Source organism: Passer domesticus, chromosome 3 (genome assembly GCF_036417665.1).
Source record: "Passer domesticus isolate bPasDom1 chromosome 3, bPasDom1.hap1, whole genome shotgun sequence".
Lineage (NCBI taxonomy): Eukaryota > Metazoa > Chordata > Aves > Passeriformes > Passeridae > Passer > Passer domesticus.
In genome coordinates this window covers 101715426-101739511 of record NC_087476.1, presented here as the reverse complement: position 1 = coordinate 101739511, position 24086 = coordinate 101715426, and the positions used below count along the sequence as shown (strand labels likewise).

The 24086-nt window shown below is 37.8% G+C and overlaps 1 protein-coding gene across 4 annotated transcripts in view; it reads right to left on the bottom strand.

Moving 5' to 3' along the window:
• The window catches only part of PRKD3 (protein kinase D3), a 45231-nt gene that overhangs the window by 17132 nt on the left and 4013 nt on the right, over positions 1–24086 (bottom strand). For 3 of the 4 annotated variants that reach the window (XM_064414749.1, XM_064414748.1, XM_064414750.1), the window contains exons 2-9: positions 21097–22124; positions 11330–11468; positions 9524–9655; positions 8701–8858; positions 7461–7650; positions 4683–4760; positions 2554–2737; positions 940–1063 (exon numbers count right to left, since the gene is read on the bottom strand). In XM_064414749.1, the coding sequence (XP_064270819.1) occupies positions 940–1063; positions 2554–2737; positions 4683–4760; positions 7461–7650; positions 8701–8858; positions 9524–9655; positions 11330–11468; positions 21097–21387 (1296 nt within the window). In that variant the 5' untranslated portion in view covers positions 21388–22124. Of the gene's footprint in view, positions 1–939; positions 1064–2553; positions 2738–4682; positions 4761–7460; positions 7651–8700; positions 8859–9523; positions 9656–11329; positions 11469–18439; positions 18562–21096; positions 22125–24086 lie in introns of those variants that run through there. The other variant, XM_064414751.1, reaches the window with a different exon arrangement.

Genomic DNA, 24086 nt, shown 5'->3' with positions numbered 1-24086 from the left:
ATTTACAGCAGTCAGTTTAGCTAACAATCACAAAAAGTGAAAACATTACAGTAGCCTGAGCTGCCTATTATCAACCTTCAAATTGATTTCATCAGAACTTAATTAACTTTGCTTCTCTAAATTCTGTGTCCTTCAATCAGATGCCACAGAGATAAAGAATGAAAAAGTATTTCTGCTGCCTTTCATGAACAGTCTTAATATGCCATAAAGCATTATGAACTCCATGAGTTCTGGGAACTTCTTAAATTCATCCTTTTCATTCATCTACCGAAAAACAAGAGGATTCACTTCCTCCCATCAGACAATCCTATGGAACCCTATTATTTTGCCTTGTCTTCCTCCTCAATATACAAAAATCAAGTAGCTTGCCTACTTAATTAAGGTAGCATTGTTGGTAGCACTGGCAACAAACACAGTCTTTTTGGGGGATGCTTGCATACCCAAGGACATACAGTCAAGCCACAACTCTTAGAGTAAATTACTAGAGGAATTAGGGTCTTCCATATCTACACATAACCATTTACAAACACCTAGATCATCAGAATAATACTCTCAACCATTTCAGTACACATAATATTCTTATGATTTCCACCTTTTCACAGGGTAGAATAGAAAAAGAGAAGTATTTAGTTCAACTACTAAAGAGAAAGAAGACACAAACAAATTATTCTGATTTACTTTCTCAGGAAAGCTGAAATACAACATATGCAATTAATTTGAGACAATGTAGAGATGCTTTTCCTTCTCAAAGGGGAAAAGGAAAAGTACTGTTAAATCACCACATCAAGAATTTTGAATAAATTACAGTTTCTCTCTGGAACCAGATTTCTTTATAATGAACATCACAGCTAAATTTTTTCAAATTATACTCTAAATCAGAAATAAAAGGCACTAGCTTAGAGAAATAACTTAATTTAGGAAGAAACTAAAGCAACTGACCAGGTTGTCTCTACTAGTGTAGTGGACCATCCATCCTTCTTTCACCATTGTACTGCTCTTCCTCTTTGTGTGTTTGATTGACTGCACAACTCGCATGAGAGGAATATTATTGCTTGTTGAAGGACTAAAAAGAAGATACAACAGTTTAATATGTAACAAGTTAACATACAACAGTTCTGCAATTATACTTGTTTCACACATTTAATCCATAATTTTCAGGAACAGACACCTTTTCTACCCATACAGACTCAGTTGATGGATGAATTTGATAAGGCATCTGAGCTCCTACCAGGTCTCTTAGGGCAAGTATTGCAGTACTTAATGAACAGAGAAGAAACACACTGGACTGAGGACACCTACAGAAATTATGCTCTTTCAAAACAATCTGCTGAGACTGCTGGTCTTTTATGCTGTTTTACACCACAGAAATATAATTAACATCAGCATAATTAGCATTTCTTCTTGTCTATGTAAGTTAATTATGCTGCTTCATAATATTGTTGTTAATGAAGGTCCCTACCAAAGCAAACTTTCAACTTACAAAAACATAAACCAGGGTGTGTTAAATCATAATTACACTAGAAAATTCTATCAATGCTAAGGTATATTAACTGCCCTGCAGACAAAGGTTTGATAATCTCTAATATTCTGAGAAAGCCATTAATTAAACATACAGGATTTAACAGCACTGAAAATGAAGCTAACCACCGAGCTGCCTGACTAACACCAGAGCTCTACATGTGGCACTAACAGACACATCTGTAAACACATATCATGAGGCAGTTTCAAAACAGAAAATGTAAGGATGCTTTAACATGGCCTGTTAACACTACAGAATTGGCTACGGGCTGCTGTCATGCCAAAAACTTGAATTGGTTCAAATCTGATTAGAAATAAATGGAAAAATCCTACTTAGAGGTAGATGTTGCTTCCCACTCAGGAGATCCTTGAGCTATAAATCACTGAAAGTTGGGACGTATCATTATATGCTCTCCCTCACAAATTTGCTATTAAGCCCTGAGCTACAGTTTGACCAAATACAACTGTGCTTATCTTATTAAGAATGACTAAAAAAATCAGGATGACACTACTCAGAATAATAGAGAAATAAAAAGATCAAATTTGATTTAAGGAACTATGTTAACAGTTATTGGATAAAAGACTTCAGAAAAATCACTTTCAAGATAAATAAAGCAAACTATTTCATAACATGCATAGACTATGATGCGAATATTAAAATATCCCAACCAATGCTGTTTAAATCCACACATATATAACAGTAACTAAATTAGGCTCAAATCACAGAGGCCTTAACCACACATTAGCTTTGTTAAGCTGTAAATTTCATCCTGCTTTAATAATCTGGTTGTATTTCTTCAATAACTGTCATAGCATAACACTTCCAATTAGAAGAGGCTGTATTCTTTTAATTTATGTTTCAGATTTTCTTGAGATAGGAGAACTTTACAAAGTATTTTCAAGCTAAAAAAAAACAAGAAACCCCACACAAAGGGAAAATACACTTTCAGCAACAAAACTGGGCTAATTGGAAACATTTTCCTTACAATATTGAGCAACACATATCCTGAGCAAAGAAATCCATCCTGTAACTACCTGATTGTTTTGACAGCTTCCTCATCTTTGTCTGCATCGAGGTCAGACGGATCCATAAAAAAGATTTTGTCCTCTGGAGGAGAGGGCTCTTCAGCATCATCTAGAACTCGACTACCATCACTGTTCATTTCACTGCTATCAACCTCCATTGGCATATCCAAGTCCTGGCCTGGGCTAGCAGGTTCTGGAAGCAACACAAGTCAAGACATTATTTCAAACACAACTGAAAAAATAAATAAAATCCTCCAAAACACACCCTTTTTTTTCAGTTCACTCTTATGGAAATAAACATAAAACTACAATCACAATATACAAAATCTTGACATTTCTGCTGTAAGATGCAGAGCATGCTAATGAACATTATCAATTCCATTTTGCTAAATTCCAAGGCAAGAGAGACCCAACTAAAACACAAACCATACTAAAACAGAGTGAAAAGCTTGAAATCTAAACCTAAATCTCATTAAGTAATTCTGTTCCACAAGTAATCAGGACAAAGTAACCTTTCAATGGCTAGAGATGACCCAGAGAATTATTTCTTTGCAAATGAAATTCTCCATTAAGAGCAACCCAACTCTACTCCCCCTGCTCTTGCTGTCCATAATAAGAAAAGTAAGAAAGAAAAGGGGAGCTGTGGAATTGCAGGAAAAGAGAAAAGCAGAACAGATCTTATTCACCTCTGATTTTCTGTAGGCAGAAATTTAGTGTTTTCAAAAGCTGTACAAATGGTACTGTGGAAAACTAAGAATTAAGACATAAAAATATCTTCATCTGTAGACTTTTTATGGGGTTTTTTTTTTTGTTTGTATGTTGGTTTGTGGGGGGTTGCTTTTGTGTTTGTTTTTTACTTGGGGTGAGTTTGATTAAGAATAGGAAAAAGAACAAAAAATAAATTGGTCTTTACATCCTCAGAAGAATTACGTGAAACCACAGTTCCCAAACTACGTGGCCTTTACCACTTTAGCATCACAAGGGCAGTAAAACCAGGCTGCAGCAACATCATGCTGCACATTGCTGTTCACAGCCAGGAAAGAGGTCCACGAAAGAGCCTGGTAGCTGGAGAAGGTTAGCATGCATAAATAGATGGGATATATTGTGCAATGGCAACAGACCCTAGCACAGCTGTTGCCCAAGCCTCTGAATCAAGTTGTACAGTTTGATGCTATCTGCTCCACGTCACCAATTTTGTTTCACTAAAAAGTGTGTGACAAGGCAACACAGCCACAGAATGGCTGAAGTTGGAGGAGATTTTGAAAGGCCACCTGGTCCAACAACCCCCGGAGTTCATTTCTCCAGTCTGTTGAAGTCCCTCAGGATAGCAGCACAAACCCTCTGTCATATCAGCCAGTCCTCCCAGTCACCTGCAAACCTGCTGAGGGTACACTCTGCCCCATCAAGATCATTAATGAAGATGTTGAACAAGATGGGACCCTTTGTTGACCCCTGGGGTACACCATGAGTTATTTGCCATTGATAATCACTCTCTAGGCTCCCCCTTCAATCAGTTTTTAATCCCTATCTGCTCATCTACCCCACACTTCAGCAGTTTAACACTGGTTTAAAACTTACAAAAATACTCTAAACCTTCTTCCACAAAGTGTTCTGCGCGTTCCTCCTTCAATTCTGCAAGGTCTATTCAGAAAGCAGTCCTACTTCACTGAGGTTTCCAGAAATTAGAGTGCAATTCTTTCTTTTGGTTTGGCTTGGGGTTTTTCTCCTTTCTGTTTTATCTCAAACACCTCAGCTAACTCTGGCCAGTAAGATAAATGAAAGTTATAAAAATGGTATGTGTCTTCAGATATTAACATTTTAAAGTATGTATTTCATGGTGAACAATGAGTAGACCAATCACAACAGATCTTCAAATTTTGTAGACTGGGGTGGCTTCTAGATTTTTCATTTCCATTAAGCAATCCCAAGCAAAGCAAAAAACTTGTCAAGACTGATTAAGTAAAATTTAAGTCACCAGAGTATAAGATTTACAGTGAATATTTTTCATTTTAACTGAAAAAACTGGCAAGATAAATAAAAATATGTCAAATATTCAGAGATGAGGAAACTAAATACTAATGCATCTTATTCAGCCTCAAAAGATCTCTCACTATTTGAAAGCATGTTTCTCATCTTACCTCCATTGAAAATAACCTCTCCAAGACAGTCTCGAGGTACTTTGGGTGCACAGCGTTTGTGACAGTTGAATCTGCAATCTAAAAGAGCAGATAAATGAGCCCATGGTATCAGAACATCACTCCCACCCAGACTACTAACATTTATCATTCACTTCTTCCAACATTAACTCAGTTCATATTCATACATTTGAATGTAATTGAAGACAGCACCAATGAGGTCACCTCCAGGAGGAAATTAGCAATCTTGTCCTTATGTCACATGTTGATTTGTCCCACCACTATTTATTATGTCCGTACTTCCTCTTCCAGTACAATATGATTTCTACTTCTGTAGCTTCTTCTGCAGCTATTTTTTCTCTCATTATGTAATTTCTCCCATTCTTTCATTTGTTCCACATCCTTTTTTCCATTGCTATATGATTTAACTGTCTCATCTCTAACACTTTTGCCCACCAGCCAACTAAGACTTGCAGACATCAGAGGTCTGATCACACAAAATCTATGATCACACAACTACATCTGAACAAATATGTTCTACAGTAAATCCTGAAGTCCAGTTCCCCTCTCATTCAGGTTACAGGTTTGCTCCATTTCTTGCTGACACCAGGCAGACAGAATAGCATTATGTCCAGATTTGGCCCGAGATGGAGATGGACTCTCACCTGGATGTGTGCCATTTCTGCACCCGAGGTATCAGATGCAGCCTACTGAACAAAGTCCAGCATACAACATTACTGGTATGAACAGGAATTTCCTTTATTAGTCGCATCCCTGTGATTTTCAACTCCATCAACACCATGAATTTAAAAACTCCCTACTTCCCCCAAAATTGTTTTCATATTGATAATTTTACCTCTTTTTGCTATCCAAAATAAGCTAAATGTGTTTTTCTTTTAAGCCCAGACAAGAGAAAAACCATTATCTCTCCATTTTTAGTAGCAGAGGAGCCAAATTTTGGAGCAGAATACAATATTGCTCAGCTTCCGAGTGCCTAAAAAGATGCATCCTAGGAGACCCATTAAAAGTATTTTACAGCCATGACTTCAGTCCATATTATGAAATACAATTACTTCACTACTTTAAAGAAGGCTGGAAGAAACAGAGACATTTCAAATCCTGTCATGAAACTAGAAGACTGAATCTATCCTAAAAAAATTAAACTATATTCAGAAACATTCCTGGATACTGCAATGCAATTCTCTAGTCTAATAAACAGCTACAAACATCCCCTAGCATGCTTTTGGCCCACAGCATTAACATAATCTCAAACAGTTCCAAGGTCTAGCTCATAAACCAGAGCATCCTATGAAATTGCTCCAGGCAGTCTGCATAGAGCCACCCAGGCTGGGATGCTAAGAAAATTTGTTCATGAACACGGGTCATTGTGTCCCAGCTGACCTCAGTGTCCAGGAATGTTTCTGGGCACATTTAATTTATTACTACAAATACAGCCTTAGCATCTCAAACATCATCCTCAGAGCCCAAAGAGCAACCTGAATTAAATCAAGAAATCCAGGACTCCTATGGGTAGTCAGAAACATAAAACTAAAAGATCCCAAGCTTTGTTAATGTGCACAAGAAAGTCAGTGAGAAACCTTAAGAATCTGTAGGAAAAGTCAGTGAAAATATTTTAACTACTTGATATCAAAATCTTACTGCATTAATAGAGGCCCATTAAGACACTTATTTCTGTCCTGTACATATACACGGCATTTCTCTAGGCTTGTTTTCCATGCATAAATGCTTACAACATACATATAAGTAATATATTTTTTATCCAGTGCCATTCAATTCCCTGAAACTGATGTGGTTGCCTCATTTGTTCAGCTGGATACAGTCATAGCAATTGTATATGGTCAGCAGCATCTGGCCATATATGTTAAAACCACAAGGCATCTTTTTCAGGCTTCATTATTTATCTATCATGTGTATCCAAGAGACACACTGACTGGAAAAAATATCAAAACCAGGTCAGCATGCAGACTTCAAACAGACTACAGAGACAGCAAATAACAGAAATTAAAGATAAAACTACTTCCTTACTCACATGAGGCAGTAGTATTACTAGTCAAAAAAAAAGGTTAACACAGCTGCAAGCTTATAATTTTTTCTCTCCTCTAATAAAGCAAACTGAAAATATATTAAGTGACCTCTCTCCAAAAGCTGACCTTCAGTACTCCTGTTTGACAAACTCACATGAGAGAAATGGAAACTCCTTTCCATATTAATTTTTATTATTCATCACTAGACTTTTGTTTCCTGCAAAAATGCCAACAGATCTGCACTAACCAGTAATAAAAATCCAGAAGGAGATCATGTTAGTTATGCCCTAGGAACCACATGGAAGAGCCTGAGAACTGAAGCCGTGCATGTTAACATATGCTACACAAAAACCATGCAAGTTCAGCACAGGCACCTCCCTCCAAAAGGTCATAATCAGTATCCTGTACTAGAACAATACAGTGAAAACTCACAGATTCCTTAGTGGTCAGTCTAGAATACAGATATTGAACAAAAGGAAGCATTTCCCATTTTTATTAATTCATAATTATCCTTTTAGAATTACAGTGTTTTCAATCCACACAATTAAATCTTATTTTTCAATGCACAGCTTACTACAATGAAAATGAGGACTGTTGTGATCTTCTAAAAATTATGTAATTTTTCAAAACTTACATGTCCCTTGTTTTGCAGTATACAGCCACCTAAGTTGCAATCAGTTTTAAATACAAGACCTTTACTGAAATTGACTGCTACAGCAGAAAATTAAACGTTTACCTTTACACTGCATTCCTTGGCGAAAAAGGCCCTTAAGCAGCCGTTTGCAATACTGGCAGATGGTGGGACGAGTGTAAGAGTGGACAGCAAAGGTGTGTGGGACCTTCACTCTGCAAAGCACCATCTTATCCATCCAGATGGGGCGGCCACTCCAAGAGGGAATCCTCTTACTAGGTTCTGGGCAGCAACGCTGGAATAAAGAAGGAATACATAATTTGCACCAGAACAATTCTACTGCCATGACTGCTTTGAAAAGTCATAGCAACCCCCTTGAAAAAATTACTTGAAATTAAAACAAAAACTTCAGTAATTAAAACAGAAGAGGCATTGAGTAAATGAAGAGGTATCAAAAAAGTACTAAACATGCACATAGAAATCATGAAGTAAAATTCTGTGATAAATGCTTACAATTCTATGTTCACTGAATAAATCTTACCAGTAGTCATAAACATCAAAATAAATATTTTTCATTACTCAAGACTAAGCTTTTATAGCCCCTAGCTACAAAAATCATGTTCTGGAATGAGACTATATGATTTGTATTTTAAATTGTGGTAAGAATAGTTATAGTGTAAAATACCAGATTATTATAAAAGCCTAAGGCACAAACAAATTGATCTAATCCCTGCCTGTCCTGCCTTATGATCCCAATATAGTTGGGATATAGTTGATAATTGATATTTGTTATGTAATTGAGAACCTCTCAGCAATCATCACAACAAGGAACCACTACAGATGTCTGTTTTTACTCTAAGCCTTTCATCCCCTGCACCCTCCTCGATGGGGTTTCAGTTTTTTTTGGATTAACTCTGTGAAAAGCTTAACAGCAGATCGGGAACACTCTTCCCCAGTATTAAAGCTTACAATTTGTACTGCTTTGGCCAAGTACCTAATCTATGCCGATACAATAATTACAGAACTATTCTGTATTACTAAGAAGGCAAGATGTTTTATCATCCTGAAGTCAAAGTTCTCAGAGTTTGATATAACCATGAGTGAAAGGCTAATAACAAAATTATATATAAAACTTATTATTTATTTCCTGTTGCATCTCTCACAGTAATAATAAGCAGTAAGTGTCAAAGTCTAAGAATCACCATATTTTAAAATTCACTAAAACTGACCAAAATGGTTAAGCTTGACTCCCACATACTCATCATGAGTCACTAAAAACACTACCTAGTTCTCCAGAGGTTAAAGAATTGAAAACAGAAATTGTTTCGCCTTTCCCATTACATACCTCTTCAGAGGCAGAGGATGTGTGTTCAGCTTGTGCTGGTCTTGGAACGGAAAGCCCTGCTCCTGGTAAAGACACGTTAGACAGGCGCCTCTTCCTCACGCCACTGCAGTTGTTTGGAATCTTGAAGGCACATCGCTTATGGTAGTTTAACCCACAACCTGGAAGAGGAGTTTGTTTATTCAAAAAACCTCCCAACATTCAAAGTAACAAAAGCAGTACTAGTATTTTGATAAAGCAGTTTTTATAATTTGACCCAGGAAAATGGTAAAGGCAGAAATACACTGTTGTGTCAAATTCTTTGATTTTAGCATTCTTGATGCGATTCACAAAACCAGCTTTTTCTCCAGTAAGCCCAGTTCTAGTAACAAGGTTTAACACTTGGAAGCAGCTGATCTCCCACCACCAGGAGGCTTTCATCACTCCCTCACTTTGGAGCACAAGAACCAAAAAGAATTCAATGAGAAGGCAGCATTAGTACCTGACAGCAGGCTGCAGAGTGCTCCACAGCCAGCTGGATGAAAGCCATAAGGAAAGGGATTCCCCTTTGGGAGTCTCTCCAAATTATGTTCCTTGTGCGAAGAACACAAGGTTGTAACTAGCTATTTTTTCCAAAGTGGGAAACAACACCACTTCTTAAGTCATTAGCCCAAGTTTGCATTAATGCCAAGATCAGAACCTCAGTTTTCCAATGCACAAACCCTTCCAGCTAGGAAATACTGTATTTTTCACTTGCTAACATACCAAACATTATACAAGAACTTCTTCCTCATCTTATATATATACACACACGCACAAATACACTAAATATCATAGACTGACTTACCCTCACATTTCAATCCTTGTCGTACCAAACCCCAAAGCATCTCTCCGCAGTAGTCACAAAAAGTAGGAGCCTTGTAGGAATGCACATAAAGTGCATGAGGGCGAATCTGGAAATCTTCAACTGTAGCCAAAGCTTTTAAAAAATTGCAGTAAGTTATAACTCTTGCCACAGGATCAACAAGGATTTATGGAAAGAACATGCTTTAAAAAAGGCTAATTTAAAGAATGCTGACAAGATATTTAGAAATCAGCAATTTACTGTATGTCATTTAAATATGCATCTAGGAGACTACATACTTCTTCTCTATAAACATTTTTATTGAGGAAAAATATCCATTGAACTCTGTAGGCCAATGGTCCCAACTAATCAACAGTATGAATCACTCTGTTGAAAACCTCACTAACTGAAGGCAGGTACAACAAGCTTTGCTAAAAGCAACAGTAAATGTTTTAAAGAGCAACTTAATTTTAAAGCTGTTCTGTAACCTACAAAATTTTCGAAAGAAGACAGTTCTAAAATATAGATTTTTATCTTCTAAAGGACTTTTGCAGTAAAAGCTTATTAGATTAAACTCAGTGTATCAAAACAGAACTGTGGATAGTTTCCACAGAACACTGAAATATTATTTTCCTTAAATAAGAGTAGATATATTTCAATTTATTTCAATTTTTTTTTTGTCCTGTCTCTTTGAGGAAAAGGAAAAAAAAACAAAAAACAAAAAAAAAAACGTATTTTACATCAAGATTGCCTTGCCCTGATGGCTGTTGTTTCTGATCAGATACATACTAACACTCCCTATTCAGATTCTTATTTTTAAAATCCTACTGAAAGAGATTTACATGTCTTCAAAATGCCTCAGTTTTGGGTGGTCTGTCTGTCTGTAAGGAAACTGTCAGAGATTGCCAAGAGTCACACAACAAATTTTCCAAATATGCTATTCACCAGAAGCAATGAAAAGCTCAAAATAAGATGATCAATTACTGAACATCTTAGACATGCCCTGAAATGTGGCCAAGGATTCAGCCTTACAGCTATCAAATTCATAATTTATTGACCAAGTTTACAAATCTAAGCTCATTACAGTCAAGAGGTCTCTCCTCCTAATATACAGTCTCAGTTTGTCACTTTATCCTCAAAGACTTAAAAAACTGCTCAACACTAGTCCAGCTTTTATTTGTAGTTTAACTACAGCTGACTTTTGATTGAACTTGATGAAGTATTGATCAAACATATACAATAACAATCAGGGCTGGGGTTATTCTGTCCTTGTTATTGGTTAACAGCCACCACTCTAAGGACTATATTGTGTAAAGAAACCATTTTTAAGGACTACAATAACCCATAAGAGTCTGTTTCTACAGGTATGATTCAGCAACAACGTATATATAAAGCCTTATGACAGCATAAGCCATCAAAAGTAAAAGCTACAGAACAAAAAGACAGATATAAGCAAAAGAAAACCCACAACAGCTGGAAGAACAAATTCTGAATCCTACCTGCATTTCACCATAAACAATTATAAAAATTAAAAACTGCTATTATTATACTTAAAAATTCTCATTTGTATAATTCAGATTTATTTTTAATAAGAAACCCGAAAAAGATTAAAACAGAACAATGAAAAAAATAACAAAACTGAGTACTGAAGCATCAGTGACACTTGGACTTTCTTAGAAACCTCTACCCCAAAGTATATTGCCCAAAGTGAAAAAGCTCAAGGCAGGCATGAAAATAATGCTCCAGGAAGACCTATTTTATTTTACTCTACTGAACAAAGAGTTGTGCCACTGTTACAATAATACCTACCAGAGAGTACAACCTCAACAAGATCTCCCTCATGTATCTCTTCTGCTGATGTAATTCGTTGCAAAATATTATCTGAGTTCAGGTCATGGCGGAACAGGAGAATTTTGTCATACATGCCAAAGAAACCACACTCTGGGAACTGCAACAGAAATCAAACTCTAAATTAATACATGCTCTGTGATAACGCTATACATCAATGTTTTTAGTAACAGCTACAGAACTCAAGAGTTGTAAATGTTTCATTATAACAAAATTAATCTGCTTATTTTTGAGGAAACAAAGCATTTTGTGAAAAATTCTTTTTTTTTTAACCAGAAAAAAGGAAGTGTTAAAGTTTTCATTTCTTTGGGTTTTTAATCTCTCAGACGTGCATAATCAGTCTGGCACAAAGAAGCCAATGCAGGCCTCCAACTTGGATACCACCACCTATAATCCTCATTTCACAGGTATTCTGGTCAGGCAGCTATTTAGCTCAAGACACTCCAGCAGCACCTGCTACACTTTTACTGAGGAGTAAGCCAGTGAAGAAGTTCCACACCACTGTTCTACAGCAGTTTAGATCTACAGACATGAGAAATCCTGAGTAACATGCTCCAGAGGATGCTGCTTCAGCAGGCAAGTTGGACTCTATGACCTCCAGTGATCCCTTCCAACATTACCCATTTTCTGTGATTCCGTGAAAAGAGAAACTCAAATCCCCACAAGGACAGAAAAAAAAAAATCTGTACAGGAAACAGATACACTAAATCACATGCCACTTTTCCATGATGCATCACTGAAAAAAGCTTTCTCATTTTTTATTTTCCCTACTCTTCAAAACACTGTCAAGTATGCGTAAAACTTTTTTAAATGAAAAATTCTTAAAATGAAAAGCTTAAAAGTAAACAGTTCATGGGGGAAAAGAGCAGGAATGGACTCTGAAGAGAAATAAGGAGCATTCAAGCAGCTCCTTTGACCTTTTGGTTTAAACCAGAATTCAAACTTGAGGTGGGAACACATAAATAGAACAAAACAGGAAAAGTGTGGGAAAAAAATATGAACAAGCTCAGAAGAAACTTTTATTTAATGAGGCAACAAGTTAGTAATTTAAATGTCACCCAGTCAACTGCATGAAGCTTGTGGTATATTAATTGCTCTTAACTAAAATCATCAAGGATTTGTTCTACCAAATCAAAAACATAATGAAGGTATCGTATCCATTGTGCCCATTCTTTTCACACACTACTCTCATTCAGAGAAAAAATAATATCCTCTTTACAGCAGCAATTTCATCTGAAATATCAAGTTGATCTTCTGTTTTGGTGTGTACACACTACATAATTACATGACACAATACTGAAGAAGTCCATGCTCCAGAAAGCACTCTATGTACCTTGGACAGCCACAAAGAGAGGCAGAATTTGTACAGTTTAACCCTTGCAAAAGCAAAAGACAGAGCTGACAAATTTATACTGACACATAGGTATCCAGTCCTCAGCAAGAAGCTGATCTATTGGGCCAATGCCAAAGCAGCCAGCTGCTCCCTCTGTCTCTCAAATCACTCTCAGATTTCCTGCGTAAAATAGCAAATATGCAAGAATATTCTGAAAATTACATTTTTCCAATTGCTCAAAGATCATCTGTAATACAAAAGAAGATATAAAGCTTAGGAATTAGCTGTGCTGCCCAAATATGTATCTCAGTATCTCTGCAAGTGTGCATGGGACTTGACTTTATATTGTGAACACACAATGACACAGCCACTAGTAATTCTTCCAAGGGAACTGACATTTCTTCATAACTGAAACCACATCATAAACTTACTTTAAGCTCTAACCCAAAATCCCACTGTGCCTTGATTGACATGAAAACAAGATATATTAACATTATTTTAATAAGTGCTGTGAGGTTTATTCCTTGATTCACTGTTAACTTCTGTTAAATTGCATTATACTGCTGAAAAATTTAATCTAACAAAAGGGATAGAAAATCAACATTACAACAGTAGATATCTGCCTGCAGATACACATGACACTTTTTAATAACACCAATATTAATTTCAGCTCCCAGGAGGGACAACTCATGACTCAGGGAATCACGTGAACTATCTCTGTATAGAAGAGACAACTATATATTGTCTCTTCATATTAAGTTCACAGAACCACCTACGAACCACAGATTTGAAGGAAGCCTCTAAGACATTTCACAGGTTCGAGTCTCCTTCTTTTGATAAAGATATGTCTTTCTCTTTTATTTTTTTTCACTCTTTGAGACCAAAACCCTATCATGCAGCTGCCAGAACATCCCTACATATAATCCCCCACTTCAGTAACCAGAGGTCACATAATCACCTGCCAAGCAGCACTTATCTTAATTGCTATAACAAAATATATTCTGCCTATGCACCATTTACCCATTCCTGTGTACAAATCTTGGATTTATTAAAATGTTTTAAATATCCTACACTAATTTTCATTACTAAAAGATACTAGCTGGCAAAATAAACTAAAGTTACAGATGAACACTGAAGTCCTCTTTGTGACAGCAAGTGAAATCATGAAAAATATGAGACATTACATCCCTTAGAAAGCAGCCTCAACATTAATCCAAAGTTTGTACCTATAACTAAGATTTTGGTTTACAGATAAATTCCAGACAAAGGCAAAATTAATTTCTATGGAGTAGAAATATTATGAAAAAAGCAAAATCATCTATTACAGATTGTTAGAACTGTTGATATCAACACCCTTATTTGGTTCTCCATTAATTAAATTGACCTTTTAAGCTGTGTATCTTGAATGTTTCTCATATTGTCATGATATGCTTTACTGCCCTGTTCTTCCAACACAAATATACATACACATAAAAGAAGTGACAGTGCAAGATTGTCTGTTTTGTAACTCTAACGTTTAACCTTCTCAAAAGGTATTTCTTCCACTTCCAAACTTGAGCTTTATCAATGCCTTCTAGACTAAGATGCAGAATCACAAGCTCACGACTAACAAGGGAATAATCTATACTAGTATGGAGTACAAGCACCCTCCCACTAAACACAGACTCTGTATACAGTTTCTACAGTATGTGACAAGACAGGACACATTTTTCTAGGCATTGTGCATGCCTGATCTCCATTTCTGAAATAATTCCAAAAGCTACAAGGATGAGAAGAGACCCAGCCTGTTCATTACTATGGAGAGCTTCAGTTGCTAGAAGATTTTCCTGAATCCATAAGAGGGACAGGCAGTAGCTGAGGAACCTTGCAGCAGCTCCTTTACCTGTCCTGCTTGTGAGGTGCTTGTCTGCACATCCACAAAGCAGCAGAGAGGAAAAGTGCAGGTGGGGGCAGTGCACCAACACCCTGCCCAAGACCCCCCAGGCCCTTCACAGGAGCCATCAGGCCTCCAAAGGTCCATCTCCACAACCCAGGGAAGCACAGAGAAAGAAGGGCAGGTAGGAACCCAAATAAAGAACTCAAGGGAAAAGATACCCTGGCCTTCACAAGACATCCTCAGAACCTGTTTCCACACATACACTGATCAGGTAAGACAACATTAGAACACCTTTTGGCCTGAGAGGGGTTGCAGTCTAATGGTATGGTACAGATTATAAAATGCTGGGAAATTAGGATTGTACAATATCTACGGAATGTTTACGGAAGGCAACAAAGACAAGGAAAGAGGTGATTCAGGGAGGAATAAACGTGGGAAAAAAATGGAGGGATAAGAAGATAAAAGAGGCTGGTCACCTGTAAACAGGGGTTGGTCAGAACAATTGTCTGATCATGCCCCGTGCATCATCAGCTCCACCCATCCTCTATTCTCATTAAATTCAATTTCTAGCTATTTTACTGAATGATTTTCTCTCATTCTGAGCCCATGTGTATGTATGGGGGGGGTCTGACTGCCAGCAATCAGAGCAAGAGGACCCTGTAATCTCAGCAACTGGAGAGATCAGAGTAAATGAAATCAAGAGCTTGAATATCCAGGTGTCAGCAACTGAAAAGACCAAGATCCAGCAGCTGCTACTGAAGTAGCAAATAGTGCTTGAAGCCAGCTGCTGGAGACACCCACATTTTTGTTGCTATTTTTTTACTGGTGGGTGAGTATGTGTCTGTACGTTTTTTCCCCACTACCAGACCTCCATCCTGAACCACCAGAGCCTGATACAGCACGGGACCACTGGTGCTGTTTGTGCTTACATGAGTGCTGACAGACAGACATATTGTTGATCTGTTTGGATCTGTGCATATACATGTATGTGTTGCACACCTGTATCCAAATGCTAGTGTCTATCAGGAATACATGGTCAGTCTTGCTGTCCGTAGCTGCATGTAAGGACAGAGCTACAGCAGCCTCCAAATTCAATCATACCTAATAAAATGTTTCAAGTTAGATGAATCATCCTGCTCTTTCCTTGAACACTTCCCCACTTCCCCCCCCCACCCCCACCAAAAAAAAATTCCCAGTTACAAAAGAACAGACCCTACCAGGAAGATGCCTGCCTGCCTCCCAACTCCTTTCCACACACTCTGGCTCGGACTCCTCTCTCTGCCCCCACTCCAGCCCGTGCACCCAAGGCATGGAAGCGCTGGCTGGCTGCCCTCCCCAGGGCCGGCTCTGATGAGCTGCAGGTGGCCCAGCAGAGCCCTGTCTAAGGCACTCGGCCGGGCCTCGATGCAGGGAGCAATCAGCTCCAACCAAGCGGCTTGGCTCCTCACAGGCATGTGGCGCCCTGCTCTCTCTTCCGCTCCCCAGTCCATTCGGGAATACTGCATTCCTAGCTAGCACCTTGGCCAGAAGGCTGTGTGCAGACTGCTGGCCAACAATAACCTCATCGATTAACAGGGGTTTTATTTCAAGTGGTATCTTTTAACAGAATTTTTACGCAAAGCTTAAACTATGTTCAATAGTTGAACTACATTCAAGTTGTACACTACCAAATTCTTCTCCCTTGTACTGCAGCAAAGTACAGCTTTTATAGCTTTCCTTATGCTCAGTTACACGAAGCTGTTAAGGAAGAACATTATCCAGCTCCTTTGAAGTGTTAACAGCTCATAATGTAAACTTGAAAACAAAACTCAAAGCAGAATTTTTAAAGCCTGTTTTATCTTACCGGATTATACAGCTATTATTTTCCTGCATAAAAGCCTAATGTATCTGCACAGTTACTCAGAACATATAAACTGCTAATCCCAGTATTACTAAGTTTCCTAAAAGCAAAAACATGACTGTTCCCAGTCTTAACAGTTCCAAAAGAGCATCTAGTGACAGGAAATCACTTGTGGGAAGTCTACATATCCACTAGACTGTGCCAAAATTAATGTCTAGTACAACTTCACCAACTTGTATCAAGAATATATGTAATTGTTAATACTTGGGTGGTACTAGCACAAATAACACAACTAGCGCAAAAGTTGTGTTATTTGTGCTGAGGAAAAATCATTTGTGTTATCTAGCATGCTCATACTGTAAGTATTACAGCATAGCTAGCTTTAATTGAAAGTGCATTACATTGCCTTTTTTATCCAGAAGAACTCAACCAACATACAGCAGTCAGTACTCTGAGCGAAACACAAGTGAGGCGTCTTTCTATCTTGGCAGTAACTGAAAAATCCCTTTACTTCAAGTTCCAGGAGTTACTTTACAAAGTTCTGGACTAGTCGCCAAAAATTCACACTAGGGAAAAGTGTAGGCGGATATTGTTTCAAGGTCCAATATCTCATGACCCGTCATAACTCAAAACAAATGCTTCAAACCACTGAAAGTTAATTCCAAAGTCTAATGGTCCAAAACACCATTGGAAAGTCTCTCCGTTCACTGAAGTCATCCATTCTATTATCCTGCATCCCTACCCAAGCTATTCACTCCCACTCTTTAAAATCATGTGCCAAATCACATTATCACACAGACTATTAGCTTCAAACATGTTGCAGGAGATCTTTCCCTCACCAGATGCCTCAGTACAGACATACTTGGACTACTGCTTGGCTAGGTTTTCCAGCATACAAACCTATTACCATGCTGGAAGTGCTAATCTGCCCACCAGGTAACACCTCTGTACCACCAGTAACTCCCCAGCTCCCACCTTCCCACAAGCAGGTTTGCTTCTCATGCCTCAACTCTTGCGAAGTCTCTACATTACTTAACTAATATGAAGAAAAGAGTTGACAAGTCAAGAAGGCAGAGCAGTAGGAGGAAAATAGATTTGAGCACATCTGAACAGAAGAGATGATTTGCATTTATTTTTGAACCTTTCAAACCCAAACACCATGAAATATCACAAGCTTAACCTGGAGAAAAACCCAGAACACTGGTTGCAGCTCTGTTACTTATTTATTATGCTCAAGTTGTTACTGCAAGTGTTGCAGAGATCCATCTGTAATATGGATGGATTGCAATATGATTCCTTGTAATGCAATGAAAATACAGAAGCAGAATCTAATCAGCAAGACATAAGAAATACCCCTTTGATTTTGTTAAATGGTGACTTTCAGTGGGTTCAGTCAAACAAACTGCTCTAGAAAAACTAGGCAGGAAGAGTAAGAAACAGATTGCATGAGTAAAGTCTCAGTACTCAAAAAGAATGCAACAGTTAAAGGATCATGAGAATTTCAGGGAAACATTCTAACGTAGAGGAGCAGTTGGTCTGTTTCAGAGCAAAACATAATAAAGACATCAGAGGAAATTTACAGAGGAGAACGCTGAGTATGACTGAAAGTGAAAACAATGAAGGACAGGTCTGTGGACCAAAAAAGACAGAGAAGTTGCAGAAACATGAAAGTAAAGACTCATAAATTTACTGAAAAAGTTACAACAAATCTTGCAGGTACTGATACTATATAAGTAATAGCTCAAGTTAAACTTTTAGCTACAGTAATCAAATGTTTCTCATTTATAGCTCTAATCAGAATAAAATTAGGTAAACTAGAATACAGCATTTAGAGCATGCTGTCCAACATAACTCAGTTTGCAGGCAGTGGAACATCACCACATGCAAGTTTCTAGTTTTAAGTCAGTAATCCCTTTGTTCTACTTCATTTGAGGAATGAAGAGACAGTATTCCAACACAAAACAGGATTAAGAACTTGCCTCTGTGATATCTGACTATTGTGCAAGGACACACACTGTCTACCTGCTACAAGTTTCTCTGCTTCTAAACTTTGTCCCTCTGCTCCAGCAGCCATATGTGCCCAGCTCATGCTCCTCTTCAGACTGCCCCTGAGAACTGTATGTTTGATACTTTAATACACAGCAACCTAGATAAGGAATGAACAGAGAAGACCATGAATCCATTGGAGACCATAAGCAAGAATTCTTTTTAAGCATCCCTATAAAGTCAAAAGTTTGGATTTTCTGCGGACTTCTATTAACCATTACAGTACACAACAACCTTAACACAGTAACCCCAAAACTTAACTTTATACTTGAAAAAAATTGAAGAAAAACACTTAAAAAGAAAAAACATCTCCTGATGTTTAGAACATCTGTATGAGAGCTAAGAGACACACCAAATATTTGCATTACTCATCTCACTCCCTTTGCAGACACATGCTTCTTTAGTTTCAGTTCTGCTGATGCTGCTTCTAATTACCCTTCTGCAAAACCTGAACAAGCTACACTGAACACCAGTGTCTGAAGCAGGAAACACAGAAAAGCAGAGCACTAACCACTATTTTTGATACTGTAATTGTAGCCTCAAATACAGTAAGGCAGGTGGTTCAAGCTCCCAAGTAAGGAAAGAAGGACTCAAGAGTTTTATTTTGTTCCAGATTACGTAGAGGAATACAAACCTGAATTGTGACTGTTAAGTAAGGAAACATCTGTTTAACTCTAGTAAAGATAACACTCAAATAAGAAAAAAAGCTATCAATTATTATTCCAAGTAAAAAAAAGAAAATGTAATTCATTAAAGAAATGCAACAGTAAGTAGATACTGTTAAGTAGAGAACTATCACAACAAACCACACATTATCCTGCAGTCAAGACAAGACAGTTTAAGCAGGCTGTGGAATACCAGAGAAAAGGAATGCTTTAACACTCTTGAATCTCAACAGATACCCAGCAGCTTCAAAACTTTCAGCTGGAAAAAGAGCAACCATTTGCATGATTACCGACAAGAACGCAGTTAGCAATTTTCACATTAGGTATCCACCAACCCTAGAACACTCAACAGTCTTGCAACAGTCACCAGATCTAAGAGAGAAAAAGTCAAGGCAGGACATACTGCTGTCAAATAGAGAGTACAGGGAGAATACTGCCACTCGTGCACTAGCTGCAAAACTACTTATGAAAGATGAATCCACCACACATGAGGTTGTTTCCTGATCAGTTTGCTGCCTGCAACATGTTTTCACTGAGCAGTCACCTTCTGGTAGTGCCAGCTGCAGGAGAGCAGAAACTGCAGCAAAGCCAGACAAAAAGGAAAACTGATCATGAAATCCTCATCAGTTTTGCAGTAGATTAGGCTTAGCATGTAAGAACTTTGAGCTATAAGAAGACTTCATGTTAAACTTTTAGCTGAGCCTGCCAAAAAGCAGAAAGGAAAAAAGAAAAATAAGAGTGAATGTACGTTTTCATCTTTCTTTATGATAGAAGACAGGAAATATGCAGATGTAGAGAAGGAGCTCACATAGAAAGAAAAAGCAGGCCCTAAAATGGCTGCATAAAGATATACCTAACATGCATGGTACATGAAAAGAAAAAGTTGACCCAAATAACTCATCTCTTCAGAAAGGAACTAACATGTTGAATTATATTATGGACATTATTATGAAAGTGGTTTGTTTGACAACTAGTTTGCAAAAATACAAAAGATATTAAATATATTATATGAAAAATATGCAGTAAGTTATGAGATGGGGAAAAAAGATACACAAGCATATGCAAATAGCATATAACACTTATGTTTTTTCAGGCTATTAGGTGAACAAGAATTATATAATAAAACTGACCAATGATAAATATCACAATTATCACAACAATGAAAGACATGGGGATAATTCCTTGATCTTGATGGAAGATAGCAATTTCTTACTTTATGAAATACTGTTAACTTCTTTCAGGCTGCTTCCTGGGATCTAACCTTCCTAACCTGAAGATAAAATCTGGATGCAGAACCAGCACAATCAGTGTTACTTCCTTCCTAGATAGGCAGCATTTGCAACAGAGTAGCCAAGACACAAGAGAAAAGTGTGCTAGGGTTCTTTTATTTCTCGGTCAACTCTCTCCTAACAGAAACTACACTGACATATATAGGAGTAACACATGTATTCAGTATACTGAAAACACTACTAGGACATTATTAGCTGTTTGGTGGGATCTTTAGTTATTGACTAGAAACAAGAGGAACAGCTAGTAACAAGTCTGTGGCCCTGCAATGCATTTCTGTAGCCACAACTGGTCCTGTCACTGTGGCTGGCCATACAGATCCCAGAATATTCCTCAACAGCAGTAAGCATAAGCTAGTAAAAACCTAAGGTACCAGTGGCAATTGTTGAAAGGCAAAAACTGCCCATGTTGTGAAAAGTCCTTCTTGCAGGAAATTTAGAACTACACCTTCTTTTACTAGATTTCACAAGTAAGAAAGTAAGAGGAGAGTTTACTACTTTTGAATTAACAGCTTCTCCCTTGAGAGTTACCAAAATTTCTTTCTGCGTAATTGCAAATACCTAACACAGATCTTTGTCACCATACCAAACTCTTGGCATATCTCAGTTGCTATTACTAAACAGCCTGATGGCAAAGAAACAACTGTTGCCATCAGCAGAACACGGTAGCATTAGACCATACCTTCTGGTAAACTATTGAGCACACGAGGTCTTTAACAGCAGAGAGGGACAGGTCCTGAGCTTCAATGGTGACAGTCTCTCGAGTGAGACCAATTTGTAGAAGGAAGGAGATCCCATGCATAGAGCCTCGGGAGTTGGTGAGGCTCTGGGTACTGAAACTGCCATTGGAGAGTCGGCTGGAGAGCCCCGACTGGGGACTTGAAGACAAAGTTGGGGTCTGTGGTGCAGCAGCATGACAGGCAGGCGGGGAAAACTTCTGTAAGGATGGGGGAGAAGAGTCGTTTGCTGACATCTGACTTGCTTTACTCTGCCGAGATCTCCCTAGTAGTCAAATTCTAAGTGAAAGAGGTTATCAGCTCTTGGTTTGAAATGAAAACAAGGATAATATAAGTTTCCCTTTCTTACTTCAGTAAAATGCTCCTGACCAGTAAAACTTAAATTTCCCTTTCATTCGGTGCAAGCCAAAGAGTAAAATAATTACAGCTGCAAGTTACTTTAAATTAAAGGTTCTCTTTCTGCAGTTGCAATCAGCTGACCAAAAGCAGATTGTCTGTCCTTTAGCACCACATCCAGACACAGAGGCTTACATAAAGGCCTCACAGAAACACATCAGCTCTGCTATTTTATACTTGTCCTTCATTTTTTATTAAAAAAAAAAAAAGCTGGAGAAACAGACTGAAATAGATGTTGATAATTCATTAAAAGTATCCTTGTTCACCTAGTTATACAGATCATATCTCAAATGAAGACTCATCTTCATGCAGCCTTTCACAATGAAAAAAAAAAGTGTATCCTTGAGCAACAAGAGAAGTCCACACATGTGATGACTCTATTCCTCCTTCAGAAAGTCTTCTCTGAATTCACAGGACACGGTGAACTTGAAGATCAATGAAGATATCCGATTTCATTTTTATAAAATATTTTAGCTCATGAAATGGAGAAGCAGAATGTCTGAAGACACAATCATATTAAATGTAATCTCTAGCATCACCCAGATAATCTCCAGCGTTTTGAAACATTGTACTCTGCCTGTAGGGGAAAAGATAAAGTTGTTATTTCACACGAAATGCATGAAGTCATATAGTCAACTCCTTCTACTCGAATGTGTTACATTAGAAGCATTTCATACTTGTAAATTAAACTTAACTGCTTTCCCACTGTATGATACACAAGAAAAATCAGATCTAGCACTGACCAATATGTTACTACAACTTCTAATTAACAACAGCTTAGCAAAGCAAAGCCCTTAGCACTTAAGAGGAAAACAACAAAAAAGGTAGGGGGAGGCAGCAGTAGAACTCTGCTCTGCACATCTATATTGAGAAGCTGGTGGGCAGGGAAGGAAATTCATTAAATGCATAGAAATGTCAAAAAAAATACAAGATAAAAACTCAAACTCTGTGTGGCAGCAAGTACTCAGGGTATCATTTTAATACTGTTATTCAAGAAAACTGAAAAATTACTTCCACAAACTGTAACTATAGGAAGATATGCAGAGGTACAATTGAGCATTGGTTGGTTCCTTTGGGAAATCATTTAATAATACTCATATGTCTGATTAAAAAAGCAAGTCTGCTGCAACCTTCAACAATAAATAAATAATTTCATGAGCATGGGCTTAAGATACTTGTTACAAGATGCTGATTCAGTATTTCAAACATTCAATGAGCAGCTGAAATGTTTGAAAATAATAATTTCAAGATTCCCCATGCAACTTCTGCCACAGGAAAAGTTTTCCATGGATGCAAAAGTGGTCCAAATACATAGATACAACATATTGCTAGCAGTTTTCATGGAGCATTGATCCATACAGGATACCAAAATCAGTAAGCTCACATATTTTTTCCTTCCCTTATGTAAAAAAACAACAACAAAAAAAAAAAGAAAAAAAAACTCAGAAAGTGCTTTACTCTTGCAACGAAATTTCAGAAGAGAAATGCCACATCTTATTGAACACAGTAGAAGTTGTCCCTTCCCAGAAATAAGGCTGAGAATTGCTAATACAGTCCAATTAATACACTATTGTACATAATACAATATGACTGGTATTTAGCAGTCAAATAGGTCAAAACCCCACTGCCACTGCATTCTGAAAGGTAGATACGCAATTTGGAAGGAAAATAAGCTATTGGTACTGTGACAAAAAATTCCTAACAGAGGCTCTGTAAGAGAGAACAAATGGATACATCTGGATTTTCAGCACAGTTATCTAGAAACTCTTGCCTTCCAATACAGAAGACTTGTTGGACCTGTAGCAATGACATCTGAAAAGAAACTTTGGCCTTAAAGAACACGCTAAACACGATACAGATGAAAGCAATAAATAGGAAGGGCAAAGACAGCAACAGTAACATTTAAAGACCTTTCTCAAGAGAGCAGCTCCACAGCGCCTTTAAGCTTACTTGAAGATTACTTTTTCTTGTTTTTTACATACTGCTTTCCTCTCCCTCACCTCTCACAGATACCAGAGCCAGCAAATATGAAGCCTTAGGGGTTGATTTGAATTACAAAAAGACAATGCCTAACCAACATAACAGAGAACAGAAAAGCCTTATGATGTGAAAGAATTAATGAGTCTGCTAGGCAAGTTTAATATAGACAGAAAACACCCTGTGAAAGCTCACCCACAACTGCCTAATTAGAACGCTAATTACGTTTATCAAAGGCACGATGCATTTGCATTGACAAAGCCTTTTGATACCACGTGTATTTGCATACAAGCTTTTGAAAAAGTTTATTTTTGTTACTTGGTAGGAAAGAATGGATCATTCTATGAAAGGAAAGCCATAGAAACTGTTCACTTTGTAGTGGGGATAGAGTTCTTCCGAACATCAAATCAGTGCATGCTGAAACTGACACGCAATCTACAACTCTGCGTTTTTATTTACGCCAAGAAAACTCTATATACCTCACAACGCGGAGAGGAACAGGGGCAATGAAGGAGTCCCTCTGCCTCCTTCCCCTGCAGCCCAGCTCGCCCAGAGGCGCTGT